The 26278-nt window shown below is 51.8% G+C and overlaps 1 protein-coding gene across 1 annotated transcript in view; it reads right to left on the minus strand.

Annotated features, from left to right (window-relative positions):
• Nucleotides 1–17475, minus strand: part of Pepd (peptidase D) — a 135839-nt gene extending 118364 nt beyond the window's left edge. The window contains exons 1-3 of the mRNA XM_028877780.2: nt 17390–17475; nt 8143–8326; nt 5824–5951 (exon numbers count right to left, since the gene is read on the minus strand). Coding sequence (XP_028733613.1) covers nt 5824–5951; nt 8143–8326; nt 17390–17406 — 329 coding nt within the window. The 5' untranslated portion in view covers nt 17407–17475. The remainder of the gene's footprint in view (nt 1–5823; nt 5952–8142; nt 8327–17389) is intronic.
• Nucleotides 17476–26278: the final 8803 nt, after the last annotated feature.

Here is a 26278-nt window from a genome sequence, read left to right on the forward strand (position 1 = left end):
TGAGCGCGCTCAGACACTCCTCTATCAAGTGCACAGTGCAGTTCGGGCAGAAGACAGAAGCCCCTCACTGGACAGAGGATTTGTGCCCAGGCACTCAGGCCCATGCAGGTCTGCTCTGCCTGCAACTGGGCCCAGGCACAAGCCCAGAGTCAGAGTAGATGGCGCCTGGTCGCAGTGCCATGAGCCCCAAAGCCCTGTGTGAGGCCTCAGGTGAGAGGGAACCATTACACAAATGCCACATGATGGAGACATGATGGAACCCTCCAGAAAATGAAATTTTAAAGAGCGGGCCTTACTGGCCGGCTAGCTGACCACCTGCATGCAGGTAATGGATAAGTAATAAGGCCAAATGACAGCAGTAACCATCAGTTTGTGTGCCTGGCGTCTGGCGCCTGCCTTCGGCTCCAAATAATGCCTCTGCCTTTTATTCCACTGGTGGCACAACACGGTGCATGCAGAGCAGAAGTCAGCAACCATGTCAAGATGTCATTAAGTTGTCAAAGAGGAAAGGAGCATTCTGCAACTCAGAGCAGGTGTCTGAGCCTGGAGACTGCTCCTGTGTGTGAGCTGGGGCAGCCACAGCGCATCCTCTGAGGTTATCTGCCAGGCAGAGGGCGGCCACACTGTAAGGAGACATGATGGAGACAGAGCTACCCACAAGGAGGGCAGCCACGAAAGCTAGGGACTCTGGCTAATCCCTGGGTGCTGGAGGTCAGGGGCAGGTGCTCAGGAAGAGCCAAGAAGAACCTATTAGTCCTTTCTCAAGGACTGTCTCCATCACAGAGCCCATCCCTCCTCCTGATAACAGCAGGAGCCAGAGTATGGCCCAGAGAGGATCAGGAAGCTGTGGTCCTTGTGACTCAAAGTGTGTAAGTGGGGGGCTAGTGCCATAAAAAATTGAGACCACTGTCCACACACCACATCCCACAGGCCACAAACAGCCCACATACAAGCCAAGTGTGATGGCACATGCCTATGATTCAGGAAGCTGAGATAGGAAGATCTTGAATTCAAGGTCAGCCTCAGTTACAGCAAGACCCTGTCTCAAACAACAAAAGTCATCCCATATGCATCCCACTACAAATCACAACATATCACATCCCACATCATATATCCCACACAAACACACACACACACACACACACTACTATCAAAAGGATCTGTGTACAGGGCCTCTGGTACTCAGCCCTGGAGAGCTCACAGTAGCCTCTTCCTGGACAGCCTGAGGCCCAGACAGGCCCTGGAGAAGCTAATCACCCCCTCCCTGAAAACCTAGGCCAGGCACTCTCTCTCTCCTTTCAGCTTGGCCAGGAATAGGCACAACTGTGGAGATCCCCCAACCCTACCCAGAGCTGCTCACTTTCCATGGGTCCTGAAGCTACTTGGTGTGGTGTGTCACAGAGGGAGCTTCCAGTTCGCTTAGAGGAGCCCAGACACCCCACGCCAAAGTTACTGTCAGCTAATCCTCTTTCGGATGGACGCCTACAAAAAGACATCAAGGGCTCCCACCCTGCTGCTCCAGTGAGGGTGTGGGGTGAGGCACAGGCTTCCAACCCCTCCCCCCGCACCTGCAATCCTGACACCCTGCACCCACAGCAGCCGTGGATCCTACAGCGGAACATCCGCTGGTTCCCTGAGTGACTTTGGATTGTAGTATCTGCCAGATGGATTTTCAAAAGCCATCAGATAGAGACTCCAAAGGAAGCTGAGGAGCTTAAGGTCAAATGTTCAGTCTGGTGGGTTTTGATTGCAAAGGCCAGGTAATCCCGTCAGCCTTGCTCCCGGTGCCCTATCGATTACGAGAGCGTCTGGAAGCAGCCGTGCACGTCAGATCTGGCTGCTTCCCAGCTCCAGCCCAGACAACCAGCCCCTTTGTCACCTGCCCATTACAACCAGCCCTTCCCTCCCAAACACTCAGGTCACCCCAGAGCACAGACAGGAAAGGTCTGCTGAGGGAGCCGGGGCCACAAGAGAAAAGAAACGTCTCAGCTGGGGTGTCGCGATCTCCCTTGGGACCACAGCTCCCGCATCTAGCCGGCACAGCACACACAACCTTGTTCACCAGGGGAACCAACCCTGCAGACCCGTTTCTACCCCCAAGGTTACTCAAGGCTCTATTCTGCACTAGACAATGAGCTGCCTCAGCAAAGCAGGACAGACTAAAGGAGAGCTTTTAACAGTCTCCGAGACTCAGCTGCGGCCAAGGTGCAGACTGTAATTCCTGTGTTCTTGAAGACTATCCGCCCAGCAAGCAGACTGCTAACCGCTGATACTGGACCAATCGGATCCTGGGCTTTAAACCCTTCAGACAAGGGCTATTTAGCTCCCAAGATGTAAGTGTAAGAGACATGGGGAGTTCACACAGGTTCAGCAACTGGGGTAGAGTCCCTGGGGCAAGATCTGTCTCCACTCTGCCAGCCAGAGAAGATGCCTGCCTGCAACTCACAGGCAGCACCCTTCCTTTCTTGCTAGAGCCAGCTCTTCTTTAGAAGGAAATATCTAGGTACACAGCTTTTATTCCGCTGGTGGCACAACACGGTGCATGCAGAGCAGAAGTCAGCAACCATGTCAAGATGTCATTAAGTTGTCAAAGAGGAAAGGAGCATTCTGCAACTCAGAGCAGGTGTCTGAGCCTGGAGACTGCTCCTGTGTGTGAGCTGGGGCAGCCACAGCGCATCCTCTGAGGTTATCTGCCACACAGAAGCTCAGCTGTACAGTGTTGCCTAGCATGTGCAAAGCCCTGGAGTCAATCCCCAACAACCCACCCGCACACATGCACCCACATCATTCTTTTGGCAGGGCATGGTGGTGGTCACCTGTAATCCCAGCACTGGGGAGGAGGCAGGTGGATCTGAGTCTGAGCCAGCCTAGGCTACAGAGTGACAGTCTATCTCAAGAAAGAAAGAAGGGGGCAGGAGGGAAAGAGAAGAGACAGCAGAGGAGGCCCACTCAATGTCCTTCCACCTCTCTAGACAGATACTCTGGCTGGGGCCAACTGAGGGCCAACAGACCCTCCTGGACTCCCACTGGCCACCTCCACAGCTCACAGATGACAGGATATGCCAACCTCTGAGCTGACTCTCTAAGCAACGGGGTATCTCAGCAAGCTCAGCTTGAGCCAGGAAGTAGGACCAAGGGGATGTTGAAAGGACAGTCATGGTTTTGTTCAGGAGGATGGCTTAGCGTGCAAGAAGGATTTGGGGAGCATCGTACAGAGACGAGACCTACACATCCCTCCAGGCTGGTCCAGTTATAGATGTTATGGTGTGGATGAGAAGTGTCATGTTGAAGGCTTGCTCCCCTGTGAGGTAACGCTCAGGAGGGGCTTTTAGGGGACGGAGCCTAATTGGAGTAAGTAAGGCACTGGGAGACATATCCTCAAAAGAGTGTTTTAGAACCCTAGTCTGTCTGTCTGTCTGTCTTCCCCTACCCCTTCCTTTCGAACTACCATGAGGGGGTAGTTGCGTGACAAGCTCACGTGACTGTAGTATTCTGCCTTATGTCAGACACAGCGATGGAGCCTGCAGACCACAGAACGAAACCTCTGAAATCATGATCCAAAATTAACCTTTCCCCTGTTCATTTGTTTCCCTTGGGTATGCTGTCATAGCAGCGAAAGCCTGACTAATACACTACAGTTGAGTGATACCCGACCTACCCTAAAACTGAGTGGAACGGAAAACGGTTGGTCCTTGCTAGGGTCTGAATCTGCAGCGTCTCCCATAGGTTCATCTGTTTGAATATCTGGCCCCAGCTGGGTGCTGCTCTGGAAGGGTGCAGAGCTTTTATTAGCTGGGTCACTGGGGGCAAGCATTGAGAGTTACAGCCTGGCCACCAGTGCGGTCCTGTTCTCTGCTTCCCTGGCTGCCACGATGTGATCTCACACTCCTGCTGACATGACCTCCCCACCGGGATGAGCTGTGCCTTCTGAAACACTAAACCAAAACACATCTTTTCTCCCTCAAGTTGATTCTCTGAGATATTTTGTTGGAATGAGAAGGGTCATTAACGTGTGGACTCTCCAGGTCAGGAAGTGAGACAGAGCCCAGGCAGCGCAGCTAACCTCTGCTCCATGGCACCTGTGACCTCAGCAGAAGCTTGCTCATGGCTGGTGCAGCACCAGCTGGAGGTTCTCCACCCGGGCGAGTCTGTGGAGAGCCTCCAGATATCTTCCTCATGACAGGGCAAAGCTGGAGGAGAATGTCCCAGTGGAGAGGACTGGGGGAAGCCCCAGTGCACTTCATGGTCTAGCTTCAGAAGTCACATAGCCAATGTCCTGCCATCATGGTCCTAACCAGGGTCAAGCAGGGGTGAAACAGATTCCACCTTTCTGGACAGGCAGGTCACAAGCTCAAAGCCAGCCTGGGACTGTCCAGCGACTTCCAGATCAGACATTCAGAGACACTATAACTGCACTCCTGGCAACACCATCACCTCATGTCATCACCTCAGGGGTAACCAACCCAACAACACAGCACTGTATTGTAATGGTGCTGTTTCCTAGGAAGGGATTAAGCGGCGGTCAGCCTCACCTCCTGGTACTTCATGGCCACCATGACTGGTACTTCATGGTACTTCATGGCCCATGACGGACCACAGACAAGCCTTACTTCAATCGCAACTCCCACAAGAACAGACCACGGTGCTGACACAGGTCTTTCCGGCACACTGGACTTGTTTCCTCTTTATAGCAGGGAAGTGGTAAGGATTTGGCTGCAAATGGACCATAAGCTAGGGAGGTATGAGGCATGACCTCTCCCTGTTGTCTGTCCCAAAGGCAGCTAGACGAGACATGGCCACTCCCCACCCTTCCTGGGTCCCTCCCAAGGGTCAAGTCAAGAAAACCTCACAGGAGAACCAGAGCCCGTTTCTCTCCTGCTGCCAACTCGGCCTCAGCTGCATCCTCACAGCAAAGCTGGTGGCCCAGGGCCAGCCTGGCATGCCGCCAAGCGGCCTAAAAGCAGAACTGATGCCAATTTGTGGAGCTGGACGCCCTCCCCCAAGACAGCAGGAGAGCAACATGCCAGGGCCAGCAATGGACGTTGTGCAGTCCACTTGGAGCAGGAGTTGGCACGCAGAGCAGAGGGAGTTTGGAGGACAGCCCTTTAGGGGCCCTGCCCTCTGCAAAGAGCTCCGAGTCCCTGTGGCAGCCAGGTGCCATGTCACTCAAACCAGCCACAGACTCCCCGCCCACCTGGTAATGAGCACGATGGGGCACTAGGTAGCAAAGGCTTCAATTTACACATTAGCTGGAATAATCACTCACCAGGCAGAAATGACGGACTGGAAGACAAGACTCCCTGATCACTTCAAACGTCCCTGGTTACACAGCATCTACATCAGTGCTGTGAGCAGGGAGGAGCTGCCAGGTGTCTTGGAAGGCGGAAGTGGACAGTCTCTCCCAAGGAGCTTAGCCTGGCCTCTGGCCCCAGACTCCTCACATGGCACAGCCCTATTCCTCCGCCATCTCTCCCAGAGAGGTTAATGAAGGACAGGCCATCTGTGGCCAGAGGTGGGCATTAATAACCCCCTGGACATGGGTAACGAGGCCCAGAAAGGGGGCCTAGACAGCACACACCCCCCCATCAAGCCCATGCAGAAGCGACCACCTACTGGTGCAAAAGCTTTTTAGTATGCAGGGAATCTGGGCTTTCAGTAAACCTTGCCTCCACTCCATAGCTTGCATCTGACCCCTCTTCCCAACTGGGGTTCAGGGCTGTGAAACAGAGCTTGCCAGCAAAGGGCCTGACCACTAACCCCCTCCGTGCCCACCCTGTCGTCGTCCCCAGCAGGCCTGGTACCAGGGCAGGGACCACTCCTTACTTTCCCATCCAGGTGGCGTAGCTAGGAGGCAGCCTGGGTACAAACAGGGTTGACTTTCCCGTGTCCACGTCAATGACACCATAGCAGCCCGACTCGATGACGCCGAAGGCCCAGTGAAAGAAGGACTCCTGTGGACAGAGCAAGGGTCCCATTACCCTGTGACCAGAGCAGGAGGTACAGGAGGGAGGGAGCAGAGGCTCAGGCCTCCCCTTAGGAAATGGCCACAGCCCTGGTTCCCAGTCCAGCTACCAGCTGTCTATCCTGCCATGCTACGGTCTGTCAAGAGCAGACAGGGGGCCTTGTGACCCTGCCGTCTACCCTCTTTCTTAAAAATCACATTAATAATTGATCTATTTATTTATTGTGTATATTACATCTGTGTGTACCACAGCATACATATGTAATAAGAGGACAACCTGCAGGAACTGGTTCTTTCCTTCTACTGTGTGGGCCCTGGGGACCGAACCCAAGTTGTTGGGCTTGTCAGCAAGCACTTTGATCCGCTGAGCCACTGCCCCAGCCCATGCATCTGCAGGTCACTTCCTGGGCCCATGACAGGCAGCAGCCAACAGCACCAAGCACAAGCTCAGTTCAGAAACCCGCAGAGAATATCTGCACCCAAATGGACAGACGGACGGACGGACGGACACACACACACACAACACATGCACGCACGCACGCACGCACGTTTAGCACTAAGCACTGAGCTGGTGTCATCAAGGTATAAAGTCGGAGAGGGACTCTTCTCAGATGAACCCAGAATGAGATCCACCAGGAAGCCCACAGCTGAATTTAGAAAAGTGATTTTTTTAAACTACAAATATATAAATCTCTAGAAGCTTCAAGACTATGAGGCCAAGTCTTGAGACCTCCATGACACTGGCAGCTGGGGACAGCAGGCCTGCGGCTGTGGGGACAATGAGGTGGTGATCAAGAGGATCAGAGCCCTTTTGTGTCCTGCTGCAGTGGATGGGCTCCAGCCCAGGGGTCAGACCACGCTCCTTCCCTTCTACATCACCTGCCCTTCACATCCCGCTGTGCCCCCACCTCCCACTCCCAGAAAGGTTTGGCCACAGTTCTGAGTCTGGACGCTGAGAGAGGAAATAACCATAGCCATGGTTGTGTGTGTGTGTGTGTGTGTGTGTGTGTGTGTGTACGTGTGTGTGTGTGTGTGTGTACATATGTATACACACATAAACACATATGGTGGTGGTATCAGAGATTGAAGCTAGAACCTACTGTATGCTAGGCAGGGGCTCCACCACTGAGCCACACCCCAGCCCCTCACTGGGGGATTCTAGGCAGGGGCTCTACCACTGAGCCACACTCCAGCCCCTCACTGAGGGATTCTAGGCAGGGGTTCTACCACTGAGTCACACCCCAGCCCCTCACTGGGGGATTCTAGGCAGGGGCTCTACCACTGAGCCACACCCCAGCCCCTCACTGGGGGATTCTAGGCAGGGGCTCTACCACTGAGCCACACCCCAGCCCCTCACTAGGGGGTTCTAGGCAGGGGCTCTACCACTGAGCCACATCCTCAGTTCTCTTTTTTATTTTGAGGTAGGGTCTCTCTAAGTTTTCCAGGCTAGCTTTGAACTAGTGATCCAAATAATTAAGCTTCTTGAGTGCTGGGATTACAGGCCTGCATCATCAGGCCCAGCTAGAAGATAGGATTCTAATTCCAGGTCTACCTGTTGGCAAGTTATTTTCCCCAGGCCTCAGTCTCCCCCTCTGTAAAGTGGGCATGATGCTAGAATTAATGAGAGTGGGCCCAACTCTGGGTCAACCTAGCTTCCTGGGCAAGTGTTGCTATTGCTGGAGTAATTCTCGGCTATGTCAGGATATCTAGGCTGTACACCAGAGATCCCGAACTTCATAGAGCCTCCGACACACATATGGGGGTGCACAGTCTAGTTAGCGTGCCAAGGGTGAGCACTGGCCTCCAAACAGGCAGATCACACAGTCTTCGCAGCTCTCCTCCCTGCCAGCATCCAGTCCCAGGCACTCAACCCCTCATCTGCAGCTTGACTTTCTGCTGTCCCCCAAACCGTAGCCAGTGGCCCAGGCCACGCTCTTTTACCCATTCCTGTGCACACTGTGCTCTTGCTTGTCCGAATTCACACCAGTCCTCCACGAAGCCTAGCCCGCTTGCTCCCCCAAGGATCTCTTTCCATGCCTTGACAGCTCCGCCCAGCAGGTGAGGCTGGAGATGCTGCCCGGAGATGTGGGATTCCTGCTCGCACGCTGCCTCCAGGGCCCTGGGAACCCCGTGCCTGGTGTTGGAGGCAGACAGGCCCGTAAGAACGGGAGAAGGCTCACCTGGCGGAAGATGATGGAGGTATCGGTGCAGTACCGTTGCATCTCTTCCCCTCCCTGCAACACAACAACAGAGCTGGCCTGTACAGCGGCATTCTTCCTCAGCCTCTCACACAGACGCTGCCTGTTCAGGGCGAACAGTGCCAGCGGCACCTTGAGGGTCTCATTCCCCAGGGAGAACGAAGGGCTGTGGAGACATGAGCAGATACAGCACAGGCCGGTTAGCACCTCTCTCGTGCGTCTATCACCTGTGGTCTGGGCCTCGGGGGGGGGGGGGGGCACTTCCATCAACTTGTGGTAAGCCAGCCTGAACTTAACCTGTTGGGTCCCAGAGACGGTCCTTCACGGAGCCAACCAAGGCTATAGAGGCTTGTCCATCACAGTCTACCCTTCTGCTCCTAAGTGCCTGGCTTACCCTGGCAATGAGGGGTACCTTCTCAGCTGGCAGGTGGGCAAGGCGTGTGAGGGAAAGCCTCTGCAGGGGCTAGAGATGTCACTCATGTGCCACCCTTCAGGGCCTGTCATGGGCTTCGGATTTTCTAGAACAGGTGAAAAAGCTGAGCTCTGACCCAGACAGCACTGGCCACCACCATGAACTCCCCATTTTGCCCTCCTTCACATGTTGCCAGCCTTGAGCCTACGTTGGTAGTTCCCATACCCAACAATGCCCAACCCCTCGGTACACGCATTCAGTGCATCCCCACAGCACCGTGCCCTGTGACCAGCAGCTAGAGTGCAGACCTCCAGGAGAGCAAAGCTGGTGTTCTAAAAAAGTCTACAGGGGCTGGGAAGGGCCAGGCCTGGCGTCACTGGGAGATAGATGTGCTTCCCTAAATTTCTAGGGTAGCTCAGGTCCCATGCCACACCTGTGACTTGTGCACAGCCTGCCTCCTCCCCATACCTAGTCACAGCTTGCTTCTGCAATATGTTTCTCCCCCACTGGGGCACCTTCAACATTCAGATATGCAATAACCTGACCCTAGAAACAGAAAAAAATACTTCTCATTGCTCTCAGCAATCCATTTCTTCCTCCACTTTGGAGTAAATACTCTAAGGAGGAACCCAGCCTCCGGCTCTCACGACAACCCATGCTCTCCAGTTTACCCCATGAGGCCTACACATGGCTCCCCTAAGCCAACACAATCTATCTGACCACAATGGCCCTACATTCCTGAATCTGCCGCGGGTCTCGATCTAGTCTTCACCGGGCCTTTCTGTAGCCATGACACGGGTAGACAACACTGCTGAACTCTGCCTAGTACAGCTCCTCCATCCTCACTCAGTTCCCCATCACTTCCAGGCCAACCTCCTACTGGAACCCCAGGGCTAGGTCCATACTTCTCCCTCCACTGGGCACAGCTGGGTCTACTCAGGGCTTCAGTTTTAAGTGCCATCTACTGCCACAGGCCAATGACGTCCCTCCAGACAGAGAGGCCCCTGGCTCTCTGACGTATCTCACCTCAAACTCAGTGAGCACAATAAAGACCTGAACCTTGCCTCCTCCTGCCTTCTCGTTCCACCTCTGCTCCACCACCCACACCTACTGAGAAATTAGGGGACTTCCTCCGGGTGGCCAGGTCCACCTCGCACCTGGACAACGTTAAGAAACTCTCCACTGCCTTCTTGGTCTGAGCTTCCCACCCCGTAGCAGCCTCTTCCTATGTGCACAGCACAGGCTAACGTGCGAGACGCTAAGACAAAGGCAGAACTGGTGTCGATGCCTGGTAAACGAATGAACTCAGGGAGGCAGGCAGGCAGGCCAAGCCAGGCAGCTAGAACTCAGACAAGGGTAAGACGTGCAAGAGGGAACCCCTGAAGTGGCCAGCTGGGGGGCAGGGAAGAGTTCAGGAGCAGGCTCAACCCAGAGCACAGTAGCTCTGAAAGAGGACTGTGACAGGCCTCCCCTCACACTGCAGTGGTGTGCGCCTCACACACACTTCCTACACATCTTGGCCCGGGGCCACCTTGTAAACATTCCCTCCTGAACTCATTTCTCCTGTCCAGCCACTGCCACGTGCCCCACATAGCACTAGGCCAGTCTCCCCACTTGCCCTCCAGATCCAACCCCACCCACAGTGTCTTGAACCTATAGAGTGAGTTTGGTAGGTCCACTGGCCTGGGCGCTGCCTCTGGATTCCAGAGGAAAGCGTGAGAGATGGAGGAGGGGGAGGGGTAAAACAGTGGGCAGAAAGAACCTGCTCCCTTGAGGCCTTTCCTTGGCAGGCCATAAAACTAAATGGCCTGAGCCAGTCCTTTAGAGCAGGGCCTCCACGCTCCTCTTCTTCCCGGGTTCTTTTCATGTCCCTGCAGTTCTGTGAAACCATCCCTGTAGCGAACTGCCAGCATTAACCAGGTCCCTAACTGATGAGACAGACCTAGAGCTGCTGCATCAGACCAGATCTCTAGCTGAAACAGGTCCTGTGCCTAGCACCCTGCCTGACACGCAGCAAGTGCTTGATAAATTACTGCTGCGTGTGCCATTGTTACCATTAATTTGTGGGGGCCACACCCCAACTGTGCAGATTAGAGGGTGCTGAATCAGCCCCAACTAGGAGGCAGGAAGGGTTGTGGAGAGGGGAGCATCCGCACAGGCCCATGCTGTAGACACTCACTCCTACCCGGCACCTGCCCTTCCTTCCTCCTAGGACAGCGAGCAGGAAGTTGTGTGGGCATGAGTAGCCAGGGCTTCCACAAAGCCAGGGCTCATGTCTGCCATTCACAGCCTCAAGGATGAAAGGGCAGGAGGATCCTGGTAACAGCTTGTAAGCATGGCTCGCAAGTGGCCTGGCTGACAGGAACTGAAAGTGCGCCCTCCAGCACCCACCCACACTCCAGGGACTCCCACACCCTTCCCACCCATTCAGTAACACCCATCACAAGCAGAGAAAAGAAACTCATCTTTACAGGGTCCTCATGAGCAAATGCATGGGGACCCCTGCTACGGATGGGCTCACACCAAGTCACCCCCTCCCACAGCACCACTGGCTAAAAATGCTCACCTACCTTCCTCACCTCCTTGTGAGTCAGCTCAAGTCTACAAAGTGCCAGCTACCCCTGGCATGTAATCATCCCATCTAGAAGGTTCTCGGCCTCTTGTCTGGAACTGTCTCAAAGGCCTAAGATCCCTTTGGACAGCCAGACTTGGGCCTACTGCCTGTTTCATATAAGGGACTTGAGCACCTGAGCATTTTGGTGTCTGAGGGATTCCTGGGACAAGACCCTGGGATACTGAGGGATAACCGCACTTACCCCACCTTCCACAGGGCTCAGTCACAACACCATCCACCTTATCCTGGGCTCAGCCTAAGCCACCAGGCAAGGCCATGTGCTGCAATCACTAAGCACTCCAGGACACCCTCAGGATCAAAGGTTATGATGATAGCAAACCCTTGGAGTGACAGCCAGGGCCAGACAAGAGTGACTTCTCCCTGTAAAGTCATCTAGTGCAGCACCAATAAAACGTTCCCAATTGGCTTCTTTTGTAACACTGGGGATATCTGAGGCAAGTACCTCCCCAGCCAACCCCCTCTTTTAATATTTTATTTTGAGACAGGCTGGCCTTGAACTTGCTCTGTCAGCCAAGCAGGTCTTGAATTTGCTCCTACCTACCTTAGAATCCTAAGTAGCTGATTTCAGGCCAGTGCCTCTAGGCTTGGCTGTCCAACTGGTTTCTGAAGAAGGGTGGTTGGCTGGTTGGTTAAGTGACCCTTGGAATTGAAAAATCACAAGCAGTCTACTGCATGCAGCCAGGGCACAGACATGTTTGAGAATGAATGTGGCTGTGGACCAGCTCAGGGCTCAAAGACATCCACAGAACGGACCTTCTTAGGCCGACCACCACGGCCCAGGAAGCAGCCCAGGGCCAATGACAGACTGACTAATAACAGAGCCAGCCTCCAGGGAGGTCGCAGTGCCACAGCCCCTGCAGCCCATCCTTGTCCCAAACTTCCTGTGCCGATGTCTCAGGGTCTCTGTTGCTGCAGAAATACCATGACCATAAGCAACTTGGGGAGGAGAGGGCTCATTGACTTCCACCTCCACATCACAGTCCATCATCCAAAGAGGTCAGGGCAGGAACCTGGAGGCAGGAGCCGATGCAGAAGGCACAGAGGGGTGCTGCTTACAGGTTGCTCCCCATGGCTTGCTCAGCTTGCTTTCTTACAAAACCCAGGACCATCAGCCCAGGGGTAGCACCATCCACAGTGAGCTGGGCCCTCCCCATCAATCATCAATCAAGAAGTGGACCATGGGCTTGCCCACAGGCAAATCTGGTGGGGACATTTCCTCTACTGAGGTTCCATCTTCCAAAACAACTTTTAACTTGTGTCAAGTTGAGGTCAAACTAGCCAGCACAACCACCCTCTCCTTTGCCCTCAATGGCCACCTGTAGGTTTCTAGGTCCACAGAATAGAATGTTATGAAAATTCGCTCCTTCGTTCTCTCTAACTTACCATTCAAACTTACATTTTATTCAATCACTGGTATAAGCAACTAACCACTGAGTATCAGCGATACCTGGGACTCTGTCACCAGCAAAATTCACAGGGACTGTCACTTTGCTGTACTGCTGCAACACTTTCTCAAAATACCACCCTTGTTTATCATGGCTTCAAAACCAAGGTGCTTGTTAGACCTGCTCCAGGCTCTTGTTAGCTAATGTATAATATAAATGCATAGGGCAGAACTGGAAACCCTCTGGCTTTATCACAAAAGGGCAGTGACGTCTCTGCGTACTTTGCTCCTGTAGAAAGTTGCCCGGAGAACTCCCAGCCCTGGCCTGGAGACAGCAAGTGTAGGAGGGGCTGAGGGCATGGGGCCCAGGTTCCTGTGTGATAACCTCTGGCCCTGGCCCTGACTTGCTTCCCCAACAGCCTTGGCCTCCCCCGCCTCCTTGTGCACCCCTCAGCTGTTACTGTGGGAACACACACTCCACTCTGCACCTTCCAGTCTACTGCTGCAGCATCTCCAGGCCTGTTGCTATCGTGCCCACCTGAATGTCAATCAACAGCAGCTGAAGCAAAAGTAAAAAAACAAAACAAAAAACAACCGCATAGGACCATATCACAAATTCATTTAACATTTTGATAGCTGCATTTCCACTAATTGGTTTTCCTTGTAATCTTTTACTGACTTTATGTATTTTTTAAAACACTACACCAAGCTGGGCATGGTAGCATCCTAGCACTTGGGAGGGTGAGGCAAGAGGATGGAAACTCAAGAGGCCAGCCTGGGCCACGTAACTAAGATCCTTTGCATATCTCTGGCTCATTAATGAATGGCATTTCAGGAGGATGCTGCTTTGGTCTGTCTCTAAGGTCCTCATGCAGAGACTTGGTCTCCAGTGTCATGGGCCTTTAAAAGGTCTGCAGCTTTCTGGGAGAAGACTAGGAATTCATGCTTATTAATTAATTGATTAATTCTCAAGGGAATGAGCTAGGTCTCATGGGACTGTTACAGTTACTGAGACAGTGAGCTGTCACAAAGTGAGCTCAGCCAGCTGTCTTGCCACAGGACCTCTTTTACACACAAGCTGCTCGTCCCTTTCATATGTATTCCTTCCATTGGAGGCATCCATCAAGTTCTAACATCAGGGGAGGTTCTCAAACTGTGAGCAAAATACAATGACTTCCTTTATAAGGTGCCAGCCTCAGGGGGTTAGTGTAGCAGCAGAGCACAGACGAAGACAAGCATACGGGCGTCACTGACACCCACACACTCCACTGCACAGACTGTAACCCGATCCCTGGCTACCATGGAAAGCCACTTCCGGAGAGAGCCACATGGGTGAGTTCCCAGAGAAAGACACGGCAGACAAGAATGACCAGGCTTTGAGACGCTCAGTAGCCACCGGCTGCCTAACGACAGGAAGATATCCCTGACTGGAGAGGCTTCAGGCAGAAGGCCACTTCCCTCTCTGCAGAGGAGGACTGGAGAACAAGCACATACATGTAAGGACGAAGAGGGAGGGTTGACTAGAGAGAGGACCAGGCCTAGAGAAGAACCAGAGGGCAAGGGGCACCTGGGCCAGCCCGGCTTCCACAGACTTGCCCGCTTTGCGGCGTCAGCATGAGGACTTTGCACAAGGTTCACAGAAGGGTGTGAGCGTTTGATCGAGACCCTGATTCCTCCCAACGTTTTCTGTCTAGAATGCTTACTCCAGCATGGGAAGTAGCTCATCGTACACACCCAGGGCAGCTGGTGTGATGCCCTTTGCTGGCTGTGTATTGGCTCCTGGAGTGCCACTCAGATGAAGAATGAGAGACTTTTTGGAATTCTGTCCCTTTTCCTACCCGCAAGTCCTCTCCCTGGTCACTGCTATCTCCTAGGAAAACATACAGGATTTGGGAATAATTCATAGGGTAAATGTTTCTTTCCTTCTCGATGGGACCATTTCACCAAGCTCTCATCATGGGTTGATGGCCACAGGGATACAAACCAAATTGGTCCTGGGACCCAAGGATGCCAGGAAAGGGATAACAGAAAGTTGAGACAGCTATTCGTGATGGGCAGATGTGAAGATGTGTGTGTGTGTGCCACTAACGCAAACTGAGACTCTCTGGAGTTTTGAGCAGGAACCTTTCAATGGGAGGCCTGTTTGTGGGAGGAGGAACCATCTGGGCTGGACCTGAAGGACTGTGAACAATCTTTTACTCATGTTAGAAAACAAGAGTATCCCAGGGCCATTAGGTGAGCAGATCTCAGAACTCTTAAGAACACAGGGCAACAAATGCAGACAGGTACATAGAAAACGCAGAGCATGGCTCAAGGAGAAAGCAGGGCTACCTCCTACCAGTGCACAGAATTCGGGAGTTTCTCACTGAGTCTGGGATGCTACTTAGGGCTCCTACTGCTCCCCAACTCATATGGAGCACACCTGAGATTCTCACGAGCCTCCTGTTCCCAAGCTTTACTAGGACTCTGCAGGAAACCAACTCTGACTCATTGGAAGCCTGTGGCTATGAATTGGGGTGCATTATATCTGACACTCTTAGCTAGGCATGGTGGCATAAGCCTGTAATCCCAGGACTCTGGAAGCTTATGCAAGATGATCATGAGTTCAAGGCCTACATAGAGCAAGTCCCTATCTCAAAAAACTAAATTTAAAAAAAAAATTGCTGGGAATAAAGTTTAGTGGTAGAACACCAGGCCTGGCCCAAGCAAGTCCTGGGTTACAACCTTGGCACTTCCAAAAAAGGGGAGACAATTGACATACTGACCTATCATGTGAATGCAGCAGCAGACAGCCCATCTTTCTAAGGAACATCCTCCAACCGTGTCCCCTTAAGGAAGTTACTGAACTCAACTCAGCCTCAACATTTCTCAGGACATTTCTACAACCATTCTGAGATGGCTCTTCCCAAGGAGGCCCTGGCCAACTGTGGACACTCCCCACATCTGTTATGTTTCCCAGTAAATACACCTCCCCAAGATCTGGGTCACCATTTCAATCATCTCACGTGATGACCTCAGAGAACCAGCTTGGCTACAAGAGGCTTCCTTTGAAGAGCTGGCCAGTTCCTAACCCAGCTTAGGATTCTTCCAGAAAAAAAAACAAGTCTTGGACCAGCCTGAAACCTCAAACTCAAATGCAGCTGCTGAAATGCCTGTGACCACCTGGCCAGCCCAGATGCACAGATGAGACCCCAAAGACCGATACCTGCCCATACTTATTGTTCACTGTGCTTAACAGAAGGTCAAAGGCTGGGCTCAAAGTTCTGGTCCTGGCCTCTTGGACACCTACCAGGACTTTGCACAGTTCTCCACCCTAAGTGTGTCTCACTGTTTAAAGTTCACCCCAAAGACCACCTAGCACAAAGATCACCCCATGACTCTAGAGCCCATGCTTCTCATTGGCGCAGACCAAGATCAGAGGCAGAGAGTTAGACGGCAGAATCCCACATGTCGATCAGCTTTAACAGCCCAGTGTTATTCCTGGAAAACAACAGGTACCCACTAAATGCTTGCTACATTCAAAGCTCTCCCATCCTTGGAAGCCATCGAAGATGCCCTCATCTCATATAGAGAGATGCATTTGGTCCACGTGTTTCCCACACTTATCTCAGTTCCCAACCCTGTATGTGGAGAGTTGCCCTCTTCTACCCCTACCCTTCCTAACACCCTGTACCACTAGGTCCACACTCCCTCCCACGGAAATCACAGCGCAAGCTATCAGGCTCTTTAAGAAGCAGATTCCACCAGGCAGTGGTGGCGCACGCCTCTAATCTCAGCACTCATGAGACAGAGGCAGGTGGATCTCTGTGAGTTCGAGGCCAGCCTGGTCTACAGAGTGAGTTCCAGGACAGCCAGAGCTACACAGAGAAACCCTGTCTCAAAAAACCAAAAGAAGAAAAAGAAGACGTAGATGCAAGCAGTGTAGTGCTACATGCTTGCCACGCCAGAACTCTGAAGGGCAGAGCAAAAAGAGTTCCAGGTCAGCCTGTGCTGCAGAGTGAGACCCTTGTTAAAAAAAAAAAAAAAAAAAATTAAAAAGCAGATCCCAGATGACAATCCTTCCTGCTCCCCCAGGACAAAGTCTGGAGAGGTCACCGGTCACCACACCTACTAGCTCAGGGATGCACCCTACTCTCCCTGTCCCCAAGACTGAGTGAGCCCATCTGTCCACACTTCCTCCCAACAGGACCACCGACCTTTTTTTAATCCTGCAGAATTAAGGCCAACCTAAAACGAGCAAGGCACTGGGCTAGTGAGGCCCAACATGAAGCCCGCATTAGAGACAGAGAGGAGACAACTGACACGTAGAAAACCAGGCACTAAAGAGTTGATCATATAGTTAAGGGAAAGTGTCTTAGAGGAGCTGACGTTTGGGCCAGGAAAGAAATCAGGGAAGTGCTGGTCTGAGAAACCGGGATTCCACGCCCACTCCAAAAGCTTCCCTCACTCTTGGGGAAGCGCCTGGGGACCTGGAGCCCACCCCATCGGAGGGGCGTGGCAGTGAACAGGTTTGTCAAGCTCCTATCTCTGCCACAGACCGTGAGGCCGCCACACGCGGGGCTCCAGGGTCGCCTCCAAGGGCCGGTGGGCCGCCACAAGCGTGCAGGGGCGCTGCGGGTACCACTCGCCAGGCGCTCGGTTTCGGTGCCCGCGAGAAGAAGCACGCAACCCGCGGCCACACAGCAACCCCAGTCAGAGCCCAGGGACCTGTCACCAACTGTACAGCCCGGAACACCGAGGCAGGCCACTTACTTCTACGCGCCCTCAGGCAGGAGCGAGGGGCAAACTTAGGACTCACCGTGCGGTGGACGCCATGTTCACTCGGCGCTAGCGTCACGTGGAGTGCGGCGTCAGCTGAACCTGCCCTGGTCCTGAGGAGGAGGATGGGGCGGGACCAGGGGCGGGTCTTTAAGCGAACGGGGGCGGGGCCAGTCGGCAGGCCCCTCCCACCCCCGGCTCCGGACTGCACACCCAGAAGAGGCGGAGCCCTGGAGGGGTAAAGGGTCTGTGCAGGACATCTCAGGCTCCAGCCAGGAGCCAGGAGGGACCTTTGCAGCAACCACGAGGCTTTCCCTCATGGGAGGAAGTGTCTGAGACAGGAGATGACTTGATTCTGGGTCAGCCCCTGACCTTATGTTGTGGCCCCCCACCCGCGGGAAGAACATACAGGAGTAAAGAAACCATGGGGAGGAAGGTCAAGGATGGCAGAGAGCTGGAGTAACTGGAGTAACAGAAGCCTTCAGCATCCCAGAAAGGGAGTATGGGGAGAGAGGCTGTGGCCGGAGAGATAAGGAGACCTGCAGGGCCTTGAATGTAAGACTGGGGAGTTAAATCTATTAAGATCTTGTGCAAGCCTCAAGTGCAGAATGGAGGAGCTGAAGGAAGAGAAGCTGGAAGAGGAGAGGGAAGTCTGTAGAGCCAGGCTCGGTGCTAGGACAGAGTCCTATTAAAGAGAACGGACTACATCTGATGTAGAGTCCCGCATCAGAAGACAGACGTTGCCCTCCCTACCCTCAGCAGGTCCCAAGCACTTACAGGCACTGGTTCAAATTCTTTGCAGATGTTACTGCTCACAGAGGTCTCGCAAAAGCCCCGTGAGATAGGTACTGTCTTAGCGCCATTTTACAGAAGAGGAGACTGAGTCCCAGAAGGGTAAGTAACATGCCTGAGCTCACACAGGTTCACATGTTCTTGAGAACTTAAACACACACACACACACACACACACACACACACACACACACACACACACGGTGCGCATGTGCGTATTAGCTCCATCTTCAGCTGAAGAGTCTCGACTCCCTACTAAGGGACACTTTTTAAAAATAGCAAAGGATGAGCAGAAAGCTATTCGTGCCGGCTTGTAGTAGGAAAACCTGCCCCCAGCTAATCACAACCCCACTTCTTTTGACAAAAAAATATGTCAAAATTAAGCCAGCTGCCAGCTTAATGCTTATTAATGTGTAAAAGAAGTAATTATCCTAAATATTTACAAGAGAGGCAGAGAACACCCAGCCACTGAATGGAGCACTCTTTCTGTGGTTGTAACAGGGACGGACTGCCCACGGCTCCTGCCCACCCAGGCCCATCTGGACAGTGGGCCTCTAGGCAGGGTCTGCTCTGACAGTTTTGTATGTCAGACGCTCCCTGCCTCTCCGCACCCTTCCCCACCAGAGGCTCCAGCAGGGCTGTCCCTCCCCCACGCTTGCTCAAGAGCCTTTCCTGCAAGCCTTCCCAGCTCCTCGCTGCTCTCCAGTTGGATCCCAGCATGCCCCACCACCTATCCGAACTCCCCATGGGAGGCTGTGCCAGAGCCTGCCCCTCCCCTGCTCCTGCCCATCAGAGGCTCTGGCGGGGACTCTAGGAGAAGCCGCTCAGGGTGTGGGAGAACATTTTGGAGTTACTCATGCAGGACAGACCCGGACGCTGCTGGGAGCCAGGAGGCAATTGGGGAAAGATTGATTTTAGAGAGTCAGCGTGGGAGTGTGTAAATCAGCCGAGGAAGTGTGCCAGGCAGCGCTCGCACCTCACACTGGGCCGCATCACATCTGAGGTCATGGGGTCCTCGGAGACAAGGTCTGGCCTTGTAACGGCCTACAGGTGGCGGCTTTATTAGCTCAGTTGCCGGTGTAATATTTTTCTCCAGAAGAGCCCTGTCCTAGACACACCTGCAGGAGATCCACCCTGGGCAAGGTCCTCCTTCTCCTGTGGCACTGTGTTAGACCAACTTGCCCTGCCCTACTCACCCCTACTCACCACCACTCCCCACAGCTCCATGGACACTGCTGGCCCACTGGGTCTCGGACAGGAGAATATATTCCAAGCTCACCTCTCCCAGGCGGGACTTGAAGGCATGTGACAGACAGGACATGACATATTAGTTAGCTTACTCATCACTGTGCCCCTAGACCTGACAGGAGGAGCAACTTAAAGGAGAAACAGTTCATTTGGGCCCGTGTTTTCAGAGACTGTGACGGTTAACTTGAGTTGTCAACTTGACACAACCCAGGGTCACTCAGAGAGTCTCAGGGAGTGACTGTTTAGATTGAATTATGTCTGGGGGAAGGGATTAGCTGAATTAATTTTATTGATGTGGAAAAGTCCAGCCCACTGTGGGCAGCTCCAATCCCTAGACAGGTGGTCCTGAACTATGTGAGTCGAGATAGAGGACTGAGCTCAAGCAAGCAAGCAAGTGAGCATGCATGCATTCTTGTCTCTGCTCTTGACTGCAAGCAAGCGAGTGAGCATGCATGCATTCTTGTCTCTGCTCTTGACTGCAAGCAAGTGAGTGAGCATGTGTGCATCCATGTCTCTCTGCTCTTGACTGTGGATGCAATGTGGCCAAGCTGTGTGACATTCCTGCCTTGACTTCCCCAAAGCAATGGATTGCAGCCTGGATTCATGATCAGAAATAAGACCTTTTCTCCCCTATGTGGCCTTCTGCCACAGCATCAGAAACAAAGCTAGAATGAAGAGCCACAGTCCATGGCAGGGAGGGCATGGCTCCCAGGGCAGCTCTATGCACAGTGGCAGGAGCCTGGGGTGGCAGCTTCTCACATCTTAGTGGATCAGTCCAGAAGCAGTTATCACCTTCAAAGTTTTCCTCACAGAGACCTGCTTCTGTGAACTAGGCCATAGTCCAAAGGTTCGGCAGTCTCCCACCAACCAGGGATCAAGTGTTCAGGCACAGGTTTGTAGGGGACATTTCTCCTTCAAACCACAGCACACACCTAGGTGCTGTTCTTCTGTCATGGTACTAGCAGGCCCAAGTCCTTGCCCATTGTGATAATGGCTGGGCCAACCTTAGCTTTCCTACTTCCAAGGCCAGTGGCTTGCAGTGTTCGCTGGGACCACACCATCAGCCCCAGGAAAGCCCTACATCACACCCTGTTCCTTTTTTGCTGGCCTGGTTCATCTGGCATCCATCTTCCTGCAGAACAGAGGCAGGCAGCAGCCAAGGGGCCTTCCCCGTGAAGCCCCCGTCACTGCGTCAGATGAAGTGGTCCCTGCTGGGTGCTTTGCCAGGGTCTACGAGGCAATTCACGATGAGAAATGGAACGGTGGCTTCAGAAAAGCAAATCATTCCAGCAGCCCCTTCAACACCTCGAAGAAACAAGCTCTTTTTGTGTGTGTGAAAATGGGGAATATATTGTTTTTCAGTCTTTGGAAGACTGTTTTCTCATCTTGAAATCACAAGCTGCTTTCTTCCAGCGAGACTTATAAATACATCCAATTATCGACATTCAATATAGGAAATAAAGTTCTGAAATTGTTTTCTTCCCACGTACAGAGCGGGCCGGCCAGGTTGCACAGGTGATAATTACTTTTATTTCTTAAAATGAGCCAAGCCAGTGTGGAGGGACTGGCAGTCCGCCGTTTATTACTTCCCCCTTTATTGCATTGCCCATGTTGTGCTGGGCTATTCATTGGCGTAACTCCATTACCCTATTTCAAGATCTTGATGAAATGAATGAAATTCCTAATTTCAAAAGTATGAGTGCTGAGTTCCGGAGTAGGAGGACCTTGTTCTATAGACGGCATCCTGGAGAGAAACTCCCGAAGGTGGAGGCTGTGCTAGTTCTCTGATCCCAGTTACTGGATGTCTTTGTTGGACAGTAAATGGGGCTCTGATGGTATTCAGGAGGTGTCCCATTTGGGGGCTCCTGCTAGGGTAGCCCTGTGGGAAAGCACCTATATACTGTGTCCCCAGCAGCCAGCCATCCTTTTACCCATGCCAACATCAAGACTGGGTTCTCTATGAGGCAGGTTTGGTAAGCCGGCACTCCGGAGGATCACAAATTCAAGGCCAACCTGGCCTACTGTCTTAGTCAGTGCTCTATTGCTGTGAAGAGACACCACAACCACGGCAGCTCTTAGAAAAGAAAGCATTTAATTGGGGCTGGCTTACAGTTTCAGAGTTTTAGTTCGTTATCATCATGGCCGGGAGCATGGAGGCACAGGCAGGCATCATGCTGGAGTAGCTGAGAGTTCTACATCCTACCCACAGCAGGGAGAGAGAGGGAGAGGGGGAGGGAGAGGGAGAGAGAGAGAGAGAGAGAGAGAGAAGTGAGGGGAGAGAGAGACTGGACCTAGCTTGGGCTTTTGAAACCTCAAAGCCCACCCCCAGTGAAGTTTTCCTCCAACAAGGCCACACCTCTTAATCCTTCTAATCCTTTCAAACAGTTCCCCTCTCTGGTAACTAAACATTCAAATATATGAGCCTATGGGGGCCATTCTTTTTTATAATTTTATTTTTTTATTCTTATTTTATGTGCACTGATGTTTTGCCTACATGTGTGTCTGTGTGAGAGTGTCAGATCTTGGAGTTACAGACAGTTGTGAGCTGCCATGTGGGTGCTGGGAGTTGAACCCAGGTCCTCTGGAAGAGCAGCCAGTGCTCTCAACCACTGAGCCATCTCCCCAGCCCTAGGGCCATTCTTATTCAAACCACCACAGCTACAAAGCAAGTCTCTATGTTTAAAAAAAATGGTGATGGTGACCAAGAGGTGACACCTGAGTCTTCTCCCTCTCCTGATGGGCTTGCTGCTGACCTGACACCATCCACTCTTCCTCCTCAGTGCCTCTGTCTTTAAGGACCTATTCTATTCCATAACTTCTCTCTTCCATGACATCCTCCTTCCAGGGCATCTCATTTCAGTGTTCTCTCCCTTCCATGACCTCTACTTTCTATAACCTCTGCTTTTCATGATCTCTGCCTTCTTATGACCTTTCTCTTCCATGACTTTCCCTTGGATGGCCCATCTCTTCTGTGGCTTCCCTGTGTGACCACCAAGGTTCCCAGGCTGGCTACCCATCTGGCTATATCTCTGCTTATCTGAAGGCCTCACATCCATCAGAGTTTTCAACAGTAAACAGACTTTCAACTCAGCCACCCCTCTCAGAAGAGGGATGTATGGGGCTAGGGGGAATGCCACCTAGCACAGAAGCAGAAAGGCAGGCTTAAGAAACACAGGATGAGGTTAGGGATGGCTTGGGAGGTGAGTACTTGCTGTTCAAGAATCAGGACCTAAGTTCAGATCCCTGGTACCCAGGTAAAAGCTGGGCATGGTGCCATACATCTGTAACTCCAGCACTGAGTGGGAGGGCAGAGATAGGTAGATTCCTTGAGTTAATTAGCTGGCTAAATTGATGATGAGCCCAAGGTTCAGAGAGACCCTGTCTCAAAAAATAGACAGTGATAAAGGAGAGTAGCCAAGCAGGCAGGACCTGAGAAGCTGGTAGCCGAGTGCATCCCTAAGCCACACCCCTGGGACCACAGCAGCTGTCACTGCTGCAGAGACGGTTGCCACCACCTCTACCCCGGGGTACAGATCGCACTGACACTGCATCCTGGCTTCACACTCTGCATGGCCAGAGTCCTTAGAGGGGCTTGCAACCAGCTCCTCTGTCTCGTCCCTTTCAGCCTCTGGTGAGGCAGGGGATGATGGTACTGCACAGCATCTGTTGGCTTTCTCATTGTTGTAACCAAATGTACAGAAAAACATTTGAGTGGGGGGAAGGTTTCTTTTTCTCCTGGTTTTAAAGAAGGGTTTGATCCCTTCATGTGCTTGGGCAGAGCATATTCCCAGCAGCATGTGGTGGTGAACCTCACAGTGGATGAGAAAGAGAGAGAAAAGGGAGAGGCTGGAGACACGATACCCCAAGGGGCCCACCCAAGTGGTCCCCTTCCCCAGCCAGGCCTCACCTCCTTGTTTCTCAAAGTCCTCCACAACAGTGCCACCAGCTGAGGACTCTCAGCATATGACGAGCCTGTGGGGGGTTCAGACTTGAACTAAAATGGCACCTCCCTGAGTTCTAATCTCCAAATAAGAAGATGCTGACAGATACCCACAAAGCCCAAAAGCACAGTGATGAATCAGTTTGGGATACAAGCGTCCCTCCATACAACATCTTGAAAAGTTCTTTTGCTATAATCTTACCCTGAATAATGCAGTTGCAAAATCCCAAATCCAGTTATTTTTATTTCAGCTAAGTACAAGGTTTTTGTTTCACAGTTTGGTATCGTTTTTCATTTCGGTTTATGTGTGGTGATACATGCACGTCACTTCTTTGGCTCCAAAGTTCTTCTCTGGCTCTGCCTCCTTGACACTGCTAGATGCAGATTCCTCAACCATGAAATGCCCACTTGAAACTGTGTGGTGAGAAAGAAGTGTGTAGACTACAAAGTCAGCAGACTGGGTTGAGTCCAGGCAGGGGGCATCTGGGCTTCACGCTCCCATTTTGAGACCAAGTGGTATTTGCTTCCTAGGCAGGGAATTTCCAAGGGTTAGAAGTTTTGAACACTTCCAGGGCTCTTGGAGGACTGTACAGCATGCTGCAAATGTGGTACTTTCCTTAGTGGGACATTGAAGATTATGAAAGAACATGGACAGTAAGGAGGAGGTTGTATTAGTGTTCTCTAGAGGAATGAACTGATAGAATCAATCTCTATATATAGAAAGGGGATTTGTCATAGTGGCTTACAGGCTGTGGTCCAGTTATTCCAACAAAGGCTGTCTACCAATGGAACATCTAAGAATCCAGCAGTTGTTCAGCCCATGGGGCTGGATGTCTCAGCTGGTCTTCAGTGTGTGTCAGAATCCCCAAGAAGTGAAGCAAGAGTGAGAATAGGCAGGCAAAGAGCAAATGCTTCCTTCTTCCCGTCTATAAGCTGTCACCTGGAGAGAGGTGTGGCCCAGATTCTAGGTGGATCTTCCCACCTCAAAAGACCCAGATTTAGGATGGGTTTTCCTACTTTAAATAATTCAAGCAAGAAAAATCCCACACAGATGTATCCAGGAGTTTGGGTTGCAGTTAATTCCAGATGTAGTCAAGTTGACAACCAAGAATAGCCATCACAAATATGAATGTAAAAACCTACATCCCCAGCTCTGCTGTTTATTCACTGTGTAGCATTGGGGGAATTACCCAGCCTTTCTGAGCCTCTGTTTTCTCATAGGCAAATGGAAATGGTAAACTGCAGCTCAGAGGACCAATGAGATTATATTGACTGGTCCCAGAAGATCCTCCAGTTAAATCCCTAGTCCATGTTGAAGTCATGCTATTTAAGTGGCCACTTGAGAAGTGGGGGGCATTAGGAAGGAACCAGCATCAGTTCCTCAAGATGTGAGGGTGGGTATTTTCATTTCATTTCTGTTGCTGTGATAAAATACCCCAACAAGGGCTGGAGAGATGGCTCAGCAGTTAAGAGCATTGACTGCTCTTCAAGAGAGCCCAGGTTCAAGTCCCAGCACCCACATGGCACCTCACAACTGTCAGTAACTCCAGTTCCAGGGGATCTGACACCCTCACACAGACATGCATGCAGGCAAAATACCAATGTACATAAAATAAAATTTAAAAAAATGTAAGGATGTCCTGACAAAAGCAACTTCAAGGAAAAGGGGGTTTATTTCGGCTCATAGTTACCATCCACAGATCACTGTTTCAGGTTACAGTCCATCATGGTGGACAAGTCAGGGAGGCAAGAACTTACAACATCCAGTCATATCGCGTCTACAACCAAGAATAGAGAGGAATGAATGCATATGGTGGCTTGCTTCTGCTCAGCATGATTTCTCCATTCTTATACACTCCAGGACCCTTGCCTAGGGAATGGTGCCACTCACAGAGGGCTGAGTCTTCCACATTAACTGAAAAAATGAAGATAATTCCACAGCCAACCCCATTTAGATAGTCCCTCATTGATACTCTCCTGAGGTAATTGGTAGTTGTATCAAGTTGACAATTAAAACTAACCATTACAATGGGTGAGCCACCTTTCTGTACACCTACAAAGCAACCTTCTTGGTTGAAAGGGGCAAGTCTACAACCTTAAACCCAAGTGGCTGGCTCACAGCTCCTTCAAGGACTAACTGGGCCTCAAGCTCAGTTAACTAACTGGGCCTCAAGGACTAACTATAACCTCGAGCTCATGGGATGTTGGTCTAGCCAGAGATGCTGAAGGAATTCAGGGATACTGAATCCATTACAGTGTGTGTGGGGGGGTCCTTCTGTACCCCACCTCTATCCCAGGCTGAAGCTCCAGCCTGCAGGACATTGCTTATATAAGCATGTGCTTGTATGTGGGGAAGAGGGTCTGCAAGGAGGCATATAAGGTTGATAAGAGGGTTGAGGTTGTGGAAGAGATTCCAAAGTTTACGTCACAGTTTTTTCCTGGCTGGGACCACAACCTTGCATTGTGATGCTGTAGGGCCTCTCATTTCAAGATGGAGTCTATTTTTAGCAGACTCTGGAAAGCAGTAACTAGGGGATTTGCTTTAAATAATGGAACATTAGCAAAAGCAGAGGCCTTTGAAGGTGCTCACCCATCAGATCTAGTCTCTTGCCATTCCTGAAGATCCTGCCACGGCAATCATGGGAAGATAGCCTAGCTAACCTGACAGAGGATGACACACAGGGTTACCAGACACAAGTGCAAGGCCATCTTAGGTTATCCATCCTCCAGTCGACTCCACAGCTGGCTCAGAGCCATGAATGACTCCTGTGGAGACCATCTAAGTGGGCTTCAGATCCCTGAGTGACATCTAGCCACTATATGGGGCAGGGCACAATGTCGAAATCATATGTGACTCAATTCAGAAATAAGAGACCCTGGAATATTGTCTCAGAGAGGTGCCTGGGGCAGATGCTGAAAGGGCTATTTTCGAAATGGAGCCAGTCTGGAG

Source organism: Peromyscus leucopus, chromosome 1 (genome assembly GCF_004664715.2).
Source record: "Peromyscus leucopus breed LL Stock chromosome 1, UCI_PerLeu_2.1, whole genome shotgun sequence".
Taxonomy (NCBI): Eukaryota; Metazoa; Chordata; class Mammalia; order Rodentia; family Cricetidae; genus Peromyscus; species Peromyscus leucopus.